Source organism: Mobula hypostoma, chromosome 11 (assembly GCF_963921235.1).
Source record: "Mobula hypostoma chromosome 11, sMobHyp1.1, whole genome shotgun sequence".
Classification (NCBI taxonomy): domain Eukaryota; kingdom Metazoa; phylum Chordata; class Chondrichthyes; order Myliobatiformes; family Myliobatidae; genus Mobula; species Mobula hypostoma.
In genome coordinates, this window is record NC_086107.1 from 108,182,418 (window position 1) to 108,203,878 (window position 21,461).

Below are 21,461 nucleotides of genomic sequence, written 5' to 3' on the forward strand. Positions count from 1 at the left end.
CAGATGCGATGCAGCCCAAAAAAACGTAATAAGCATAAAGAACAGAATAAAAAACAAAAAAACACAATCAATATAAATATAAAAGCAATTCTATCAAACACAATGTACATATGTACATACAGCAGGGCTGGGTGGTGTGCATGAAGCGATGGAGTGGGGTGGTGGGGGAGGGTGTTAATGAGTGGAGGTGTTGATCAGACTGGAGCTTTGGCCACAAGTTATAGGGTTAGTGAGGGAGGGGAAAAGATCAACCGTGAGCTTATCATTTTTGAGAAGCCTATTTCTGCTTCTATTTCTTAATTCTTGCATGCACCTGGTGTCAATTCCTCCATGACTGCAATTTATTGCTTGTGCAAGATTTTGGTGCGGCTGCATTTGGAATAATGTGTTCAGGTTTGGAAAGATGCCACAAATCCGGAAAGAGCGCAGAGGAGATTTATGATGGTGTTGGAGAGACTCGGGATGATAGATATACTCTGCAGCTCAAGAAGCATCCATATAGAGAGATAAATACAGATATATAAACACTTCAGATCAATAGCCCTTCAATAGAACTGGGATATTAACACAACATAAAGTGGTGTATAGTCAGGGATTTATATCAGGCTTGTTTGAAGAAATCCCTGCCCAATTACCATCAGCATATAGGCTGTACCACCAGAGGTCCCAACACAACAGGCTACTGCTATTCTAATATAAGGAATGCCTACTGTTCCATGCCTGGACTGCATTTCAGGAAATCTGATCACACGACTGTGCTTTTCCTACCTGCATACAGGCAGAGGCTAAAGAGCAGATCTCCAGAGATAGGGGTGGTCATGGGAGACAGAGGAGCAGATTAATTGCTTCAAGTCAGTGGACTCGGGGTATTCAAGACTCATCTGTGAATCTGAATCATGGACTTTATAAAAAACCGTTGTAGACGAATGTGTCCCCACAAAATCATTTAGAGCCTTCTCCAACCTGAAGCTCTGGATATACCACGAGATCCACAATCTGCTGAGGGCCAGATCGGAGTCATTCAGGTTCGGCAACCAAGAAAGCTACAAGTGGTCCAGGTACGATCTCTGGAAAGCCATCTCACTGGCGAAGAAGCAATTCTGGACTAACCTTGAGTAAATGAAAGTGCTCGACCGCTGTGACAGGGCTTGAACACTATCACCCGTTACAGAAGTGAAATCAAGTGACATAGCTGACCACAGGGCTTTGCTTCCAGGCGATCTCAATGCTCACTTTTAACCTTCACAACGTGGAGGAACCATCGTGAACTCCCACAGCCTGTGTTGACCCTGTGACTTCAGTCCCTGATGCTGATATGCGAGAAGCCTTCAGGAGGGTGAACCCATGAACAGCATCTGGCTCAGACCGGGTACCTGGCTATGTAATAATTTTCTGCGCCGATCAACTTGTTGGAGTGTTTGCTAAGATCCTTAACCTCACGCTTCAGCTTCCACCTGCTTCAAGTAGGCGTCTATTACACTGGTACCTCAGAAAAAAAGTGTCAATCTGCCTTAATAACTATCACCCAGTATCATCCAAATGGCACAGTAGATGTCGTTTCATTGGCTCTTCACTCAGGCCTGGAATATCTGGTCAGCAAAGGTGCATACAACAGGATGCTCTTTATTGACTACGGCTTGGCAATCAATGCCATCATAACCTCAAAACCAAACAATTAGCTTCAAAACCATTGCCTCAACACCTCCTTGTGCAATTGGGTCCTCGATTTCCTCACTTGCAAACCCCAGTCAGTCAGATTGGCAACAACATTTCCTCCACAATCTCTATCAGCAGAGGTGCACCACAAAGCTGTGTGTTTAGACCCCCCACCCCGCATCACAGCCTGGTATGGGAACACCAACTCACTTGAATGGAAAATCCTGCAAAATGTAGCGGATACGGCCCAGTCCAGCATGGGTAAATCCCTCCCCAGCAGTGAGCACATCTACACAGGGTGTTGTTGCAGGAAAGTAGCATTCATCATCAGGGGCCACCACCACCACCACCAAGGCCATGCTCTCTTCTCGTTGCTGCCATCGGGAAGAAGTTACAGGACCCTTAGGACTCACAACAGTGGGTTCAGGAACAGTTATTACTCCTCAACCATCAGGCTCCTGAACCAGAGGGGATAACTTCTCTCAGCTTCACTTGCCCCAACTCAGTCCTTGTCCTAATGCTACGGTACCTCCTACCTAATGGTAGGGGTCAAAGAGACTTTTGGACAGGTGGGAGGGATCACTGACAGTGCTAAGGGCCCTGAGTATGCAGTGCTCCTGATATATCTCTAATGGATGGAGAAGAGACAACTAGGAGTTAGGATGAAGAGCCTGTTTCCATGCTGAATGACTATCATACTATTGTTTTTGTTAGGAAAGATCTGAAAGTCTGGTTTTCTCTCCACTAAGGTTGTATTCAGTCGAGCTAGGTTAAACCTAAACTTGTAAAGTACATCTAATGGGTTCTACGATTACACAGGCATGGGAAGCATAAAGAACTTTCCTCCACTGAGCATGGAGAAGGTAATTATCCCCTCAGTGAGTTGGTTAGATACTATTATGCTCCCTTTAAGCTCTGACAGATTCGATGTACCGTACACAATCTTATTTAACATTGAACAGTATCGGACCATGATATTGTGCCAAACTTCTAACCTACTCTAACAGCAATCTAACTCTATCCTCCTACATAGCTCCCCATTTTTCTATCATCCATGTGTCTATCTGAGAGTCCGTGATAGATCTGCTTTCACCAACACCTTGGCAGGGTATTTCATGCACCCCCAACTGTTTGTGTAAAAATCTTACCTCTGACAACCCCCCCTCTACTTTGCTCCTTAAATCCTTAACCTCCTTAAAATTATGTCCTATTGTCAGCCATTTCCGGCTTGGTAATAAATCCACCAGCAAAAATGAGAAAAAAAGTGGCATTATTGATTAAGAGCTTTACCTGGTTTCTTCTGTATTTTACTGATTTATTTTAAAAAATGCTGCAAGTACTCATCGATGGTGAAGAGAGTAACAACATTAAAATTTTATGACTTATAAAGATGACTTTGCAGATGAGACAATTGTTTCTCTGTCCATGGATGTGCCTGATCTTGTTGGTACTTCCACATCTCCAGTGTGGACTAGAAAATACATCAGTGCTTCTACTTCCTCAGGAGGATAAGGAAATTCAACATGCTCCCCCATTAACTCACACCTGTTTTTTTATAGAAACCATCCTATTTAGATGCATCACAGCTTGGGATGGCCACCGCTCTGCCTGAGACCACAGGGAATGCAGAGAGCTGTGGTTGCAGCTCAGTATATTACAGAAACCAGTCTTCTTTCCATGGGCCTTGTCTACACGTCTTGCTGTTTCAGTAAAGGAGGCAGCAAAATCAACATTCTCTATCACCCAGGACATCTTCTCTGTCCCAAGAGGCAGAAGATACAAACGTCTGGAAACGTACCAACAGGCTCACTATTCCACTGTTATCAGACAACTGAATAGACCTCCTGGATAAGATGGACTCTTATCTAATCAATGATGATCAACCTTGTCATGGCCTTACACCTAAATGTCTGTCTGCTCTGCACTTTTTCTGTACTGTAACATAATGTCCTGCATTCTTCCATTGCTTTTCCTGGGACTACCTCAATGTACTGATGTGACAAAATGGTTTGTATGGATGTACTGTATAGGCATCCGTTAGTCTCGTGAGACCATGGATTTGTGCCTTGGAAGGTTTTTCCGGGGCGCAGGCCTGGGCAAGGTTGTATGGAAGACCGGCAGTTGCCCATGCTGCAAGTCTCCCCTCTCCATGACACCGATGTTGTCCAAGGGAAGGGCACTAGGGCCGATACACCTTGGCACTGGTGTCGTTGCAGAGCAACGTGTGGTTAAGTGCCTTGCTCAAGGACACACACACTGCCTCAGCCAAGGCTCGAACTAGCGACCTTCAGATCTCTAGACGGACGCCTTAACCACTTGGCCATGTACCAACACTTATGGATAGCATGCAAAGTAAAGTTTTTCCTGTAGTGCCCCAGATCACAGTGTTAAAGCATAGAACAAGGCCCTTTGGTCCGTCTACTCCGTGCTGAAGTATTATTCTGTCTAGTCCCATTGACCTGCACCTGGACCATAGACCCCCAATCCACGTACTTATCCAAACTTCTTTTAAACGTTGGAATTGAACCCATATCCAGCACTTCTGCTGGCAGCTCGTTCCACACTCTCACCACCCTTGAGTGAAGAAGTTCTCCTCATGTTCCCCCTAAACATTTCACCTTTCACCCTCAACCCATGACCTGTAGGGTGAAACTTGATAAAGGTGACAATAATAAACCAATTTTATCCATTTCAGATCTAGTGATGAGAGTGGATATAGGACCACTAGAAAATGAGGCTGGTTAAATAATAACAGGGGACGAGTAGATGGCAGATGAACTAAATGAGTATTTTGCATCAGTCTTCATTGTGGAAGACACTAGCAGTGTGTCAGGTATTGAAGGGTCCGAGGGAAGAGAAGTGAGTGCAGTTACTATTATAAGAGAGAAGGCACTCAAAAAGCTAAAAGTGACCCGGACTAATGACCTGCATCCTAGGGTTCTGAAAGAGGTAGCGGTAGAGATTGTGGAGGCATGAGTAATGACCTTTCAAAAATCACTGGACTCTGGCATGGTGCCAGAGGACCGGAAAATTGCAAATGTCACTCCACTCTTTAAGAAAGGAGGGAGGCAGCGGAACAGAAATTATAAACCAGTTAGCCTGACGTCAGTAATTGGGAAGGTGTTGGAGTCAATTGTTAAGGATGAGGTTACGGAGTACTTGGTGACACAGCACAAGGTAGGATAAGCAACACACATAAAATCTGCTGGTGAACGCAGCAGGCCAGGCAGCATCTCTAGGAAGAGGTACAGTCGACATTTCAGGCCGAGACCCTTCGTCAGGACTAACTGAAGGAAGAGTGAGTAAGGGATTTGAAAGTTGGAGGGGGAGGGGGAGATCCAAAATGATAAGAGAAGACAGGAGGGGGAGGGATAGAGCCAAGAGCTGGACAGGTGATAGGCAAAAGGGGATACGAGAGGATCATGGGACAGGAGGTCCGGGAAGAAAGACGGGGGGGGGTGACCCAGAGGATGGGCAAGGGGTATATTCAGAGGGACAGAGGGAGAAAAAGGAGAGTGAGAGAAAGAATGTGTGCATAAAAAAGAGTAACAGATGGGGTACGAGGGGGAGGTGGGGCCTAGCGGAAGTTAGAGAAGTCAATGTTCATGCCATCAGGTTGGAGGCTACCCATACAGAATATAAGGTGTTGTTCCTCCAACCTGAGTGTGGCTTCATCTTTACAGTAGAGGAGGCCGTGGATAGACATGTCAGAATGGGAATGGGATGTGGAATTAAAATGTGTGGCCACTGGGAGATCCTGCTTTCTCTGGCGGACAGAGCGTAGATGTTCAGCAAAGCGGTCTCCCAGTCTGCAAGGTAGGATAACATCAGTATGGTTTCCTTAAAGGAAAATGTTGCCTAATGAACCTGTTGGAATTCTTTGAGGAGATTACACGTAGGATAGATAAAGGAGATGCAGTGGATGTTGTATATTTGGATTTTCAGAAGGTCTTTGACAAGGTGCCACACATGAGGCTGCTTACTGAGTTAAGAGCCCATGGTATTACAGGACAGTTATTGGCATGGTTGGAGCATTGGCTGATTAGTAGAAGGTAGTGAGTGGGAATAAAAGGATCCTTTTCTGGTTGGCTGCCAGTCAGTAGTGGTGTCCGCAGGGGTCGGTGTTGGGACTGCTTCTTTTTATGCTGTATGTCAATGATTTAGATGATGGAATAGATGGCTTTGTTGCCAAGTTTTCAGAATTCCATGAAAATTGGTGGAGGGGCAGGTAGTGTTGAGGAAACAGGTAGGCTGCAGAAGGACTTAGACAGATTAAGAGAATGGGCAAGAGAGTGGCAAATGAAATACAATGCTACTATATGCATTGTCATGCACATTGGGAGTAGAAGTAAATGTGGAGACTATTTTCTAAATGGGGAGAAAATCAAAAAATCTGAGATACAAAGGGATTTGGGAGTCCTTATGCAGAACTCCCGAAAGGTTACCTTGTAGGTAGAGTCAGTGGTGAGGAAGGCAAATTCAATGTTATCATTCATTTCAAGAGGTCTAGAATACAAGAGCAGGGATGTGATGCTGAGGCTTTATTAAGCACTGGTGAGGCCTCACTTTGAGTATTGCGAACTGTTTTGGGCTGGCATTGGAGAGAGTTCAAAGGAGGTTCACAAGGATGATTCTGGGAATGAAAGGGTTATCATACGAGGAACGTTTGATAGCTCTGGGTCTGTGCTTGCTGGAATTTAGAAGCATGAGGGGGGGATCTCATTGAAACCTCTCAAATGTTGAAAGGCCTAGACAGAGTCGATGTGAAAAGAAGTGTTTCTAGGACAAGAGGGCACAGCCTCAGACTAGAGGGGCGTCCATTTAAAACAGAGTTGTGGGGAAATTTCTTTAGCCAGAGGGTGGTGTATTTGTGGAATTTATCACCACAGGCAGCTGTGGAGGCCAGGTAGTTGGGTGTATTTAAGGCAGGGCTTGATAGGTTCTTGATTGGACAAGGCTACAGGAAGAAGGCTGGGGAGTGGGGCTGAGGAGGGGAGAAAAGGATCAGCCATGATTGGGGGAGCAGACTCGATGGGCCAAATGGCCTAATTCTGCTCCTGTATCTTCTGGTCTTATGGTCTACTGTATAGCATCAGTAATATTTACCTTTGTTTTCAGCTTCCACATACCTCTGTTGAAATATTTGAGATTTTGCACCAGTTTAATTGGGGCAGCACGGTGATGTAGGGTTAGCATAAAGTAAAAGCAAAAAAGAGGGCATTAAAGGAAGCCAGAACTAGTGGGAAGATAGAGGATTGGGAAGCTTTTAAAAACTTGAAGGAGGAAACTAAGAAGGTCATTCGGAAGGAAAAGATGAATTATGAGAAGAAGCTGGTGACTAATATCAAAGAAGATACTAACAGGTTTTTTTAAGTATAGAAAGGGTAAAAGAGGGTCGAGGGTAAATGTAGGACTAATACAAAATGATGCTGGAGATATTGTAATGAGAGATGCAGAGTTGACAGAGGAACTGGATGCGTATTTTTCATCAGTCTTCAAAGTGGAAGATGTCTGCAGTATGCTGGACATTCAAGAGTGTCAGGGAAGTGAAGTTTGTGCAGTGAAAATTACAAGTGAGAAGATACTCAAGAAACTTAATGGCCTGAGGGTGGATAAATCTCCTGGACCTGATGGAATGCACTCTCGGGTTCTGAAGGAAGTAGCTGGAGAGATTGTGGAGGCATTAACGATGATCTTTCAAGAATCGATAGATTCTGGCATTGTACCGGATGACTGGAAAATTGCAAATGTGACTCCGCTATTTAAGAAGGGTGGGAGGCAGCAGAAAGGAAACTATAGACCTGTTAGCCTGACATCACTGGTTGGGAAGTTGTTGGAATCAATTGTTAGGGATGAGATTTCAGAGTACCTGGAGGCACATGACAAAATAGTCCAAAGCCAGCTTAGTTTCCTGAAAGGAAAATCCTGCCTGACAAACCTACTGCAATTCTTTGAGGAAATTACAAGCAGGGTAGACAAAGGAGATGCGGTAGATGTGGTGTACTTGGATTTTCAGAAGGTCTTCGACAAGGTGCCGCACATGAGGCTGCTTAGCAAGATAAAAGCCCATGGAATTACAGGGAAGTTACTGGCATGGGTGGAGCATTGGCTGGTCGGTAGAAAACAGAGAGTGGGAATAAAGGGATCCTATTCTAGCTGGCTGCCGGTTACCAGTGGAGTTCCACAGGGGTTGGTGTTGGGACTGCTGCTTTGTACGATGTATGTCAATGATTTGGACTATGGTATTAATGGATTTGTAGCTAAATTTCCCGGTAATACAAAGATAGGTGGAGGAGCGAGTAATGTTGAGGAAACAGAGAGCCTGCAGAGAGACTTCGATAGTTTAGGGGGATGGGCAAAGAAGTGGCAAATGAAATACAATGTTGGAAAGTGTATGGTCATGCACTTCGGTGGAAGAAATAAACGGGCAGACTATTATTTAGATGGGGAGAGAATTCAAAATGCAGAGATGCAAAAGGATTTGGGAGTCCTTGTGCAAGATACTCTAAAGATTAACCTCCAGGTTGTGAAGAAGGTGAATGCAATGTTGGCATTAATTTCTAGAGGTATAGAATATAAGAGCAGGGATATGATATTGAGGCTCTATAAAGCACTTGTGAGACCACACTTGGAGTATTGTGTGCAGTTTTGGGCTCCTTATTTTAGAAAGGATATATTGACATTGGAGAGGGTTCAGAGAAGATTCACGAGAATGATTCCAGGAATGAAAGAGTTACCATATGAGGAACGTCTGGCAGCTCTTGGGCTGTATTCCCTGGAGTTCAGGAGAATGAGAGGGATCTCACAGAAACATTCCGAATCTTAAAAGGCCTGAACAGATTAGATATGGTGAAGTCATTTCCCATGGTAGGGGATTCTAGGACAAGAGGGCACAACTTCAGGACTGAAGGACGTCCTTTTAGAACTGAGATGCGGAGAAATTACTTTAGTCAGAGGGTGGTAAATCTGCGGAATTTGTTGCCATGAGCAGCTGTGGAGGCCAAATCATTGGGTGTATTTAAGGCAGAGATAGATTAGTTCTTGATTAGGGTGAAAGCAGGGGAGTGGGGACGACTGGAAGAATTGGATCAGCCCATGGCTGCATGGTGAAGCAGACTCGATGGGCTGAATGGCCTACTTCTGCTCCTATATCTTATGGTCTTATAATGCTTTACAGTACAGGTGACCCGGGTTCAATTCCCATTCTCCCCGTGACTGCATGGGATTCCTCCGGGTGCTCTGGTTTCCTCCCACATTCCAAAGACGTACGGGTTTGGTAGGCTAATAGGGCATTGTAAATTGTCTAGGGTTAAAACTCGATTGGAAGGAAAGGCCTAATCTGCACTGTATCTCAATAAATAAATAATCAATAATCAAAGTTTGTAAGTCCCCGTGTCACCGGTAATCTCATACATTACCACAGTTGTCATATGTCCCCTCTTTGAGGGAGGGCTGCCTCCTCTCATTACTAACCTTATCCATGGAATGGCAAATTCTACTAAAGCAAAAGGATTTAATAATTGCCATAAATCCGTCTCAATGGGTCAAGCATTTTCACCGTCAATGTATCAAAAAATTATAGCTGTAGCTTTAAATATAATTAGCAGTTCTTCTCAGGTCATTAACCTTAAGCTAAAACACCATACAGTGTGAATCAATTCCCATTTATGAAGCCAGCGATGCAGATATCCAAATGCATAAATAATGAAGGACAGTAAACCTAATACCAGCCATGCTTTTTGCAGTCAAAGCCATTACCAACTCCATCAAGGCCAAGATTAAGGCAGGGCGCAGTTAGGTAAAGATCTTCCTAAATTCCCACTGTTGCTTACAATAATGATACGCAGCCACAATGTAATAGTGATTTCCAAGCTGATAATTGAATGGGCTGTTACTTTTGGTGACCTTAATTGGTTAGTTAAACTAAGGGATGGTAAGTCTCAGTACACTCAGTGGCCACTTTATTAGGTACACCTGTACACCTCCTTGTAAGTGCAAATATCTTATTAGCCGATCATATGGCAGCAACTCGAGGCATAAAAGCATGCAGACATGGTCAAGAGGTTCAGTTGTTGTTCAGGCCAAATATCAGAATGGGGAAGAAATGTGATCTAAGTGACTTTGACTGTGGAATGATTGTTGGTGTCAGATGGGGTGGTTTGAGTATCTTAGAAACTGCTGATCTCCTGCGATTTTCATCATAACCGTCTCTGGAGTTTACAGAGAATGGCGGAAAAACAAAAAAGGAAAATATATATATAGTGAGCTGCAGTTCCGTTGGAGAAAATGCCTTGTTAGTGAGAGGTCAGAGAGAATAGCCAGAATGGTTTAATCTGACAGGAAGGTGACAGTAACCCAAATAACTATGTGTCACACAGCAGAAGAGCATCTCTGAGTGCACAACACATCAAACCTTGAAGTGGATGGGCTACAACAGCAGAAGACCATGAACATACACTCAGTGGCCACCTTATCAGGTATAGGAGGTACCTTATAAAGTGGCCACTGAATGTGTACTCCACACCTCATACCGTCACTGACACAGTCCCTGTACTAGTGCACTGCCATGTGCCCTGCTTCTACCAGACGAGTTCCCCTTGCCAATATCCACCTTGTCACTTTATCATTTCCTGTCAGAGTCACCTCATGTTCAGATGCTCCTGCACCTTGTGTCACTTTATGCATATACAATCAGTCTATGTACAGTATATAAACTAATATTGTGCATTTACGGCCACACCCAACAGCTAGTTGTACATTGTGTTTTATAGGATTGCTTTTATATTTATTGCATTTTTAATGCTTATTGTTTTATATTATGCTGCATCGGATCTGGGGAAACGATCGTTTCGTTCTGCTTTACACTCGTGTACTGAAGACTGACAGTGAACAATCTCGAGCCTTGAAAAGGCAAAGAGCAGCGACAAAATTCGCCATCACTTTCAAGGTACCAGTGCAGCCTTTGCCTGTTTGGGGAAAAGAATTGCCAAAGATCGAAGCTTCAAGCAAGTACAGAGCTTATTGCTTGCTGGGAAACAGTGATCTCCACTCTCTGGTCTTCTCTGAGGATCATATCCTTATCATGGTGGAGAGGCTTGTGAGCTCCTGAGACCCCAAGAGTGATGCCGCCTGGAGCTTAAGCTCCTGCTAGGGTCACCCGTGGCAGTAAGGTCAATGGGGAGGGTCCAGGCAAAGAGCGATCCAACCGAGTCTTCAATGGTGTGCTGGAAGATGACGATGTACTACAACGGCAGTGAATGATCCTCAGTCATCTTGCATGCCATAATATGGGACCCTGGGCCGGGCCTGTCAAGGACTATGTGGTGGCTGCCCGTGCATGAGCCTCCCCACGCTAAACAAAGCCACACACAAGCATCGTACCCAACTGAAGTGATCGCATTACTACTCTCCTGTGGGCTCCTGAGCCACAGCCTACCTAAAGTAGAATGCTCAAAGTAAATTGATTATCAAAGCACATATATGTCACCATATTCAGCCCTGACATTCATTTTCTTGTGGGCCTACTGAATAAATCCATTATAGAATAATAACCATAATACAATCAATGAAAGACCGCACCCACGTGGGGCATTCAGCCAGTGTGCAAAAGACAACAAACAGTAGAAATATGAAAAGGAACCATAGAACCATAGAACCATAGAAACTACAGCACAGAAACAGGCCTTTTGGCCCTTCTTGGCTGTGCCAAACCATTTTCTGCCTAGTCCCACTGACCTGCACACGGACCATATCCCTCCATACACCTCCCATCCATGTATCTGTCCAATTTATTCTTAAATGTTAAAAAAGAACCCGCATTTACCACCTCATCTGGCAGCTCATTCCATACTCCCACCACTCTCTGTGTGAAGAAGCCCCCCCCAATGTTCCCTTTAAACCTTTCCCCCCTCACCCTTAACCCATGTCCTCTGGTTTTTTCTCCCCTTGCCTCAGTGGAAAAAGCCTGCTTGCATTCACTCTATCTATTCCCATCATAATTTTATATACCTCTATCAAATCTCCCCTCATTCTTCTTCGCTCCAGGGAATAAAGTCCTAACCTATTCAACCTTTCTCTGTAACTGAGTTTCTCAAGTCCCGGCAACATCCTTGTAAACCTTCTCTGCACTCTTTCAACCTTATTTATATCCTTCCTGTAATTTGGTGACCAAAACTGAACACAATACTCCAGATTCGGCAGAAATAATAATAATAATAAACAAATAAGCAATAATAATAATAATAATAATAAACAAATAAGCAGTAAATGTTGAGAAGATGAAGAGTCTTTGAGTTCATAAGTTGTGGGAACATTTCAATGATGGGGCAAGTGACGTTGAGTGAACCCTTTGGTTCAAGAGCCTGATGGTTGAGGGGTAATAACTGTTCCTGAACCTGGTGGTGTGAGTCCTGAGGCTCCTGTACCTTTTCCCTGATGGCAGCAGCGGGAAGAAAGTATGACCTGGGTGGTGGTGGGTCTCTGATGATGGATGCAGCTTTTCTGCAATAGCGCTCTGTGTAGATGTGCTCAATGGTGGGAAGGGACTGAAAAAGTGTTACCAGCACGGGTTCCACAAAATCCTCTGACAGCTTAACTGAAGGAATTAAAATTAGCACGCTCTCCCAACATCCCCAACACTGGGGCGCAAAATTCCAGACCACAACGTATGAAGTTCGCCACATAGCCAGACAGTGACAAGAGTTCCTCCCCACATCACAAATGCGTTTCTGAAATGACATCCAATCAGCTGATTGAAAAGTATATAAAGGCCAGGCATTCGGAGGACACACCACATTCAACCGCGCATGCTGATGAAACGTTTTCAAGTAAACGGCCAAGTTCAGAGAAAAACTCATCCCAACCAGCAAATGATTTGGCAGAACTTAATACCACTGCTGATCAAGGGGGTCAACAGTTATTATGTCAAAGATTCAAAGTAGATTAATTAACCAAGTGTATATACAGTATTCAACCCTGAGATCCATCTTCCCACAGACAGCCATGAAACCAAGAAAGAAAACCATGGAACCTGTTCAAAGAAAAACATCAAACCTCCAACACTTTAAAAAAAAGGAACAAATCATGCAAACAGTAAAAACAAAAAATAAGCGCGAAAAACACAGAATGTAAAACACCAAACCACAAGTCATTAAATCAGTCCAGACATATTCATTTCAGCTCAGTTCAGTTCAGTCTAGCTCTACGTTGTTCACTAACTTCAGACCACAGAACCAGTCTGCCCTGATCAACATCGCACAAAAATAGCAACAAAAAAGGAGTAACCAGAAACCAGAAACACATCATAACGTGAAATTAGGAGCGATAGAAATGGCCATTCTGCATCTAGTAGTACAAATGAGATTATTGCATTTACTGCCATGGATTTTAATTCTACCCCCTAGCAGACTTTTAAACTGAGATTCCAGAGCGGCAGAGAAGACGTGTTCCTCACCTGGACTCCCAGAATCCCAAAGATAATGAAGAAAGCGCAGCAAATGAGGACGATGTTCCCGATCGGCTTTAGGGAGGAAATAAGGGTTTCAACAACCAGCTTCAAGCCTGGTGCTCGACTAATGACCCTAAGGAAAGACAAGAGGAAGGAGAGCAAGATTGTAGGTGGCACATTTGTTAGAACTTGTAAACAATCTTTTTTTACACATTCAGAAGTAAATTCTCAGGTATTATCTATAAAGGTGTGACAATGAGGGTTAAGGTCACAAGACCATTAGATATTCTGTACATAGGAGCAGAATTAGGCAATTGGCCCACTAAGTCTGCTCCGCTATTCAGTAAGCGCTGATTTTCGTTTAATCTCATTTTCTCCATTAACCTCCAGAGTAAGCATAAAGTGGATATCTGAACTGAGAAGTTATACCCAGCCTGAATGCTTTGCTCTAGACTGCCATCGGAATAAAAGCACAGAATCCAGGATGGAGTTCTTTAAGGCTGTGCAAAGGTTGCCAAAAATGGCTGCCAAAAAGCTGCAAAGATGGCACGACAAGTAAATAGGGTCATAAAGAGAACATTTGGCACATTGGCCTTCATAAATCACGGCATGTAGCGCAGGAGATGGAAAGCTATGTTGAAGTTATACAAGACATTGGTAAGGCTAAATTTGGAGTACTATATACAGTTCTGGTCACCTACATACCGGGAAGATATTAATTAGCTTGTAGAGAATTTTGGGTTTTTCTCTGAGTGCTCCAGTTTCCTCCCATGGTACTGGTTAGTAGGTTAATTGGTCACTGTAAACTTTCCCAGAATTAGGCCATGCTTAAGTCGAGGGTTGCTGGGCAGTGCGGTCTGAGGGGCCAGAAGGGCCTATTCTACTCTGTACCTCAATAAACAAATTAATTAATAAATAAGAGTTATGGAAGGGACTTTGATGAGTAATTCAAACCAAAATTGCTGCTTTATGGAGAAGAATGGAAAATGACAGCATTACATCTCAACAACCCTTGACTCTACTAGGCCCGGATGTATTCTTTGTTGTACCTGAGGGGACGCAGGGTACGGAGAAGCCTTAGCACCCGGAGCACGCCCAAGATCTTGGCTCCTCCTGCAGAGGCCAGGGACACGACTATGTCAATGAGGGAGACAAAGACCAGGAATCCGTCCAGAATGTTCCAGCTGCTTCTCAGGTATGCTTCATTGCCAAAGTAAAACCCCAGAGAGACGACCTAAGAAACATCAAGAGCAAGAGTCACTTGAGAGCGAAACTATCTGGAGAAGAATAATTGTGATGGCATCATCATGTTAGGGGCTTAGAACCCCAGCAGCTGCTGTCTTTTTGATACATTACACTGGACAGCAAATCTTTTCAGGTTCTGCTTCCTCAAAATGTTCCTTTGTTTATGATAGATCGTTTGAAGCAGAATACAAATATAATTTCAGACTACTTGTATCACGTTGGAATTTGGAGAAACAAGAAATTAACTTTTAATGAATATAATGTGTTTAATTGCATAATGGTGCTGACGCTTTGCAATAGTTCAGCTAAGCTAAGAATGTTTTGTTGATGATTTTCATTTGTACTCAGTGATTGAGGCTTCTCGCTTAAGTGTCCAACAATAACTAAACAGCATTGATAGATTCCAGTTGTCCTGATACCGTTTCTCCATGACCGCAATGTCCTGGTGAAACCTTTCACCATCCTCATCATTGACAGCACCAAGATTTGCAGGGAAGGAGTTTAAATGGGAATGCAGAAAATGAATCTTTAGTGACATGTTGCACTTCATGGTTTTGTATGCTTGAAGCATGTTGTCAACCAGCTGCACGTACATTGAATTTTTTTACATCCTTGAATGTCTTCCATGCGATTTTCTCCAGTCCCAATAGTAGTTCTTCGAATTGCCTGTCATTAATGACCTGATTGATTTGTGGACCAACAAAAATGTCTTTCATAATCTTGGCATCAATTACTCTGACTTGAATTATGAATTGAAATAACAGATAAAGGCGATTTTTAAAATGTGCACAATAGGGAAATTTCATGGCGATTTTCATGCCAAGCAGCCCAAAGCTACACCCAAATGTGTTCAGGAAGCAAAATCTTTGTGGTGTAGTGTTATTAAACCAAGGTACCGTGAAAGATTCCACAAAGCTGTGAGCAGAAGAGTTGGGGTTCTGAGCTATCATTTACCCTTCAGCCAATATCACTAAACAGTCAACATAAGCAGGTCCTGAAGAAGGGCCTCGGCCAGAAACGGTGACCGTTCACTCTTTTCCATGAATGCTGCCTGGCCTGCTGAGTTCCTCCAGCATTTTGTGTGCATTGCTTCAGATACCCAGCGTCTGCAGATTTTCTCAAGTTTGTTACAAACTTGAATCTTTTATGTTCATCTGAGAGGGCAGATGAAACCTTGGTTCAGTGTGTCCTACTAAATTCAGCAGTGTATCACTCATGGAACACCAGGTCTCCAACAGTATTAGCACATCCAAGTTCTGATGATCAGACAAAATCTGCAGATGCTGGATTGTCTTTAAAGAAAAGATTACCGTTATATGTCACATGTACATCGAAACATACTGTTCCCCCAACCTACAGACTCACTTAACACGCATCAAAGTTGCTGCATTCACCAGCAACTTTGATGTGTGTTGCTTGAATTTCCAGCATCTGCAGAATTCCTCGTGTCTACAGACTCACTTTCAAGGACTTGACAACTCATTCTCTCGATACTTATTGCTTATTTATTTATTATTATTATTTCTTTTTTCCCCCTCTCATTATATACTTGCACAGTTTGTTGTCTTTTGCACACTGGCTGTTTGTCCATCCTGTTGGGAGTGGTCTTTCATTGATTCTATTGTGTCTCTTGCGTTTACTGTGAATGCCCACAAGAAAATGGATCACAGGGTTGTATATGGTAACACATATGCACTTTGAGAATAAATTACTTTAAACCTTTGAGTGTACAGTGAAATGCATTGCTTTGATTCAACAACCAACACAGTCTAAGTAGTACTGGGGGCAGATCACAAGTGGCTCACTCAGTTCCATCATGGGCACTAACTTCTCCACCAACAAGGACATCTTCAAAAGGAGATGCCTCTAAAAGGCAGCATCCATCATTAAGGACCCCCACCACCCAGGACACGTCTGCTTCTCTTTACCACCATCAAAGAGGAGGTGCAGGAGCCTGAAGACACACACTCAACCTTTTAGGAACAGCTTCTTCCTCTCCAGCATCTAATTTCTGAATGGACAACGAACCCATGAACACTACCTCATTATTTTTGCTCTCTTATTCCACCACTTGTTTTAAATTGTGTATATATATTTCTTATTGCAATTTACATACAGTATATTTTATGTACTAGAGTTTATTGCCACTTCAAAACAACAAATTTCATGATATACTGTATGCCAGAGATAATAAATCTGATTGTGTTTCTGTTCCTGAAGAGTTGCCATGCTTCTGGCATCAACAGAGCATGCCCAGTAGTTTGTGACTGGCCTATTCCCTGCTGAGAATCTCCAGCACTTCGTGTTTTCATTTCCCAATTTTGCCTCTCTGACACTCCAATAATCCTGGGACTGCCACTCCATTAGTGTGGCAGTCCCTCAAGACTGTCGTTGGAAAATACAGTGCTCCCTCAGCACTGCCCGTCAGGCAGCACCACTGTACCTATGATCTCTGACAGTACATCGCTCGTATCGGTGACAGTGTGGCTCTCCCTCACGGCCAGATTTGGGAACAGCTTCTTTCCAACTGTGATAAGACTGCTGAACGGATCCTGACCCGGATCTGGGCCGTACCCTCCAAATATCCGGACCTGCCTCTCATTTTTTTTGCACTTCCTTACTTTCCCTTTTCTATTTTCTATTTATGATTTATAATTTAAATTTTTAATATTTACTATCAATTTGTACTCCAGGGAGCTCAAAACACAGAATCAAATATCGCTGTGATGATTATCAATTGTTTGGCGACAATAAGGTATAAAGTATAAAGTATTAAAGTATTAATTCTGTTCCAATGGGGAAACGTTCCCTCAGTACTATTGTGGTAACAGAGTAGCACTCCCTCAGCACATGTCAGTCTGCTTGATAAGACTCCACAGTGGGGAGTTGAACCCACAACTCGATGCATGTTAGCACGCAAGCTCTCCAGGCAACTACTGGCAGTCAACAGTGAACACTCCCCCCTTCATTACCTTGCAGACAGAGGGTGGAAACATACAGGGTCATGTCAGGGATGTGACACACAGGGGGGGGGGGGACAGCTAGAGCTGCTGCCCTCCAGGTCCGGCAGCCTAGGATCAACCCTGGCCTGTGAAGCTGTTGACGTGGTGCCTGCAGTGTTTTCCCTGAGACTCTGCGAGTTTTGTCTAGGCACTCCACATCCAGAAGAAATGTCGGTTGGAGGATCACGTGGTCACTTTGAATTGCCCCTAGTGTTTAGATCAGGGGTTCCCAACCTTTTGAATGCCATGGAGCCCTACCATTCACCGAGGGGTCCGTGGACCCCAAGTTGGGAACTCCTGGTTTAGGTGAGGGGCAAAATTTGGGATGGGGGGAGTTGATTGGAATGTGGAGAGAATAAAATGGAATTAATGAAGAATTATTCCTCCAATAGGACTACAATCTCGTCATGGTTTGGAGGCTTGCAAGCCTCAATGTTCTCTGGAGTGAGTCCCGCCGAAGGATTTCGGCCCGAAGCATTGACTGCACTCTTTTCCATAGGTGCTGCCTGGCCTGCTGAGTTCCTCCAGCATTTTGTGTGTGTTTCAGGGATTTACGTTTTGGCTCTTTGTAGGGTCACCCATGTCAAATAGGTCAAAGGGTAGGAGCCAGACTAAAGAGCAGTCCACTGGTTCACCAGGTTCGGGGGTTCAGCTCAGGACTAACAACCCAGACTGGTCAAACAAAACTGTTACTGAACCAGCAGTGAGGAATCCCTCTACATCTGAGCGCGACGGTATTCCTGAGTCTCCACCCGGGACTTGCGTGGCTGACAGGAGTGAAAACCGAGAGGCACGATGAAGGAAGCCCTGATCACCACCAAGACCGAGACTAAAATTGGTTGGCCAAGGACAGACAGAGATGGAGGACTTTCATTGCTGCTCCCAACACCAGCAGTATAATGGGCAGTAAGTAAATAGCAGGATTAGTGTTAATGGATGTTTGATGGTTAGCACAGATTCAGTGGTCAAGGAACTGTTACTGTGCAGTATGACTCTATGTTGTTGGACCGGGGTTTGGAATTGTTTAACTTTCCTGTGCTTGCTTGTTATTTTAAATAATCACCTATTCATGGCGAGGGACGGCCCACCTTCAGCTCACTACTCTGCTGTAGTTTACTTGACTCTGCATTGAGCTGAGGGTCTGTGGACGGACTCGCTTTGTGGACTTTGGTTCTGAACGTTATTTGCTGGCTTTAATTGTTTGCACGATCTATTTTTTTCTCTGCATGTTGGGTGTTTGATGGTTTTCTTTTTCTTAATTTGTTCTTCTGGGTGTCTTGTTTTGTGGCTGCCTGTAAGGAGATGAATCTCAAGGTTGTATAATGTATACATACTTTGATAATAAATGGACTTTGAACTTTGATATACATGTAAATGTTATGTGAATTTTCAGTTGCTTCAGGTAGTTTGCTCGAGGGCTCTTAATTTTCTGTAGCAGGTGTCACACACCTTGAATCTGGCAATTTTATGGGTTTATCACTGGAATTTATGTTATTGCTAGTCTGAATATGAGATGACTTACACCCATGATTGTGTAGCCACGTTTCCATCGAACTCAATATATAAGTTTGCTGATGACACAACAATTGTAGGCCGTATCTCAGGTAATGGTAAGTTTGAGAACACCGAGGAAATTAAGAACCTGGTGGCATGGTGCGAAGACAATAACCTATCCCTCAACGTCAGCAAGACGAAGGAATTGGTTGTTGACTTCAGAAGGAGTAGCAGACCGCATGACCCAGTTTACGTCGGTGGTGCGCAAGTAGAACAGGTCAAAAGTTTTAAGTTCCTCGGGCTCAATATCACAAATGACCTGACTTGGTCCAACCAAGCAGAGTCCACTGCCAGGAAGGCCCACCAGTGCCTTTACTTCCTGAGAAAATTAAAGAAATTTGGCCTGTCCCCTAAAACCCTCACTAATTTTTATAGATGCACTGTAGAAAGCATTCTTCTAGGGTACACCACAACCTGGTATGGAAGTTGTCCTGTCCAAGACCGAAAGAAGCTGCAGAAGATCGTGAACATGGCGCAGCACATCACACAAACCAATCTTCCATCCTTGGACTCACTTTACACCGCACGCTGTCGGAGCAGTGCTGCCAGGATAATCAAGGACAAGACCCACCCAGCCAACACACTTTTCGTCCCTCTTCCCTCTGGGAGAAGGGTCAGGAGCTTGAAGACTCGTACGGCCAAATTTGGGAACAGCTTCTTTCCAACTGTGATAAGACTGCTGAATGGTTCCTGACCCGGATCTGGGCCGTACCCTCCAAATATCCGGACCTGCCTCTTGGTTTTTTTACACTACCTTACTTTCCATTTTTTCTATTTTCTATTTATGATTTATAATTTAAACTTTTAATATTTACTATCGATTTGTAATCCAGGGAGCAGGAAGCGCAGAATCAAATATCGCTATGATGATTGTACATTCTAGTATCAATCGTTTGACGACAATAAAGTATCAAGTATTAAGTACTTTAATTGCTTTTTCCTTATTTTTTTTGTTCTCTCAGCTCCTCTTCCTTGTTTGTTTTCCACTCTTGTGACCCTTAATAAAACAATCACAAGCAATAGGTTTTATGCCTCTTTGTTGACTTCCGAAGAAACTTTGGGTCACAGAAGTATCAGGGTTCTAACAATGTTCTATGACAGCAGTGAATTCTTCAACTTGCAGTGGCTCTTTAACTTGTGTTCAGTACACGAAAATGATCTTTTAAACTTTAATGGTAAATTAGGTCACTAATATCTTGCTTAATCAACTTGAAGCTAAATGGGACATTTGTCTTGAAGCCTGCCTCCCATCTGTTCTGTCTCTCATCCTTATGCTGGGTGAGTCCAGATTCCAGTTCAGTCATTGGTGCTGCTCGAGCTCAGGATGAGAAATGCAAACTGATGGAACCAGCTTGGTGACCGAGGAAGGAAAGCAACTGGATTCCAACTGAAGATTTCCAGTCACAATGGCACCGAGCTACAGTCTCTGTCGATGTCATGGCTCAGACTTGGTTAGTGATTTAGGTTTGTAGGGATGGTTCTGGGGGACACAGAAGGGAGTTAGGGGCCAGGTAGAGTTAGGGATCATGCCGGAGCCTAGGCCTCCACTCCATGAGGTGAACGTATGACGAAGTGCATTTCTGTATGGATCACAACTAAATGCTGGAGGAACTCAGCAGGCCAGGCAGCATCTATGGAAAAGACTAAACAGTTGACTTGTTGGGCGGGGACCCTTCTTCAGTGCCCTGATGAAGGGTCTCAGCCTGAAACATTGACTGTTTACTCTTTTCCATAGATGCTGCCTGGCCTCCTGAGTTCCTCCAGCATTTTGTTGTGATTTTCATCATACGTTCACCTCATGGAATGGAGGTCTAGGCTCCGGCATGATCCCTAACTCTACCTGGCCCCTAACTCCCTTCTGTGTCCCCCAGAACTATCCCTACAAACCTAAAACACAAACCTAGTCTGAGTCATGACATCAACAGAGACTGTAGCTGGGTGCCATTTTGACTGGAACCCTTCAGTTGGAATCCAACTACCTTTCCTCCTCGGTCACCGAGCTGGTTCCACGAGGTTGCAATTCTCATCCTGAGCTCGAGTAGCATCAATGACTGAACTGGAATCTGGCCTCACCCAGCATATGGGTGTGATGAAATTTCACCACCTCGGAAGGAGGGGGGCTTCACCGGTTCAATCTTCCGCTGTGGTTACATGTGTTACTAGGGAGGTGGGCTGCCCCAGCAGGGCATGTGATTAAATAGACAGGGACTTGGATAGCTCTTACCTTTAGGGTCATTTCTGCAACAAAAATGGCGGTGAAGAAGTAGTTGGAAACACTCAAGAAGATTCGCTCCTGTGAAAAGAGAAGTTCAATTAGCATTGAGGACACTTGGCATACACAATGGGTTAATGGTTACCAGTCAATCTGTAATGGATTCAGATGACCAATACGTCAAACAGAAATCTCCTTACAATAATTATGCTTAATTTTAATAGTTATTAAACTTCAGAACGTATGTATGTTGAGAGAAAATCACAAACATGAGAAAGTCTGCAGATGCTGGCTTTCCAAAGTAACACACCCAGTACACCAGAGCAACTCAAGTCAGGCAACATCT

At 43.9% G+C, this 21,461-nt stretch overlaps 1 protein-coding gene across 1 annotated transcript in view; it reads right to left on the reverse strand.

Moving 5' to 3' along the window:
• The window catches only part of LOC134354396 (voltage-dependent T-type calcium channel subunit alpha-1I-like), an 843,079-nt gene that overhangs the window by 116,760 nt on the left and 704,858 nt on the right, over positions 1 to 21,461 (reverse strand). Inside the window, exons 20-22 of the mRNA XM_063063387.1 lie at positions 21,128 to 21,196; positions 14,152 to 14,336; positions 13,109 to 13,235 (exon numbers count right to left, since the gene is read on the reverse strand). Of these exons, the coding sequence (XP_062919457.1) occupies positions 13,109 to 13,235; positions 14,152 to 14,336; positions 21,128 to 21,196 (381 nt within the window). The remainder of the gene's footprint in view (positions 1 to 13,108; positions 13,236 to 14,151; positions 14,337 to 21,127; positions 21,197 to 21,461) is intronic.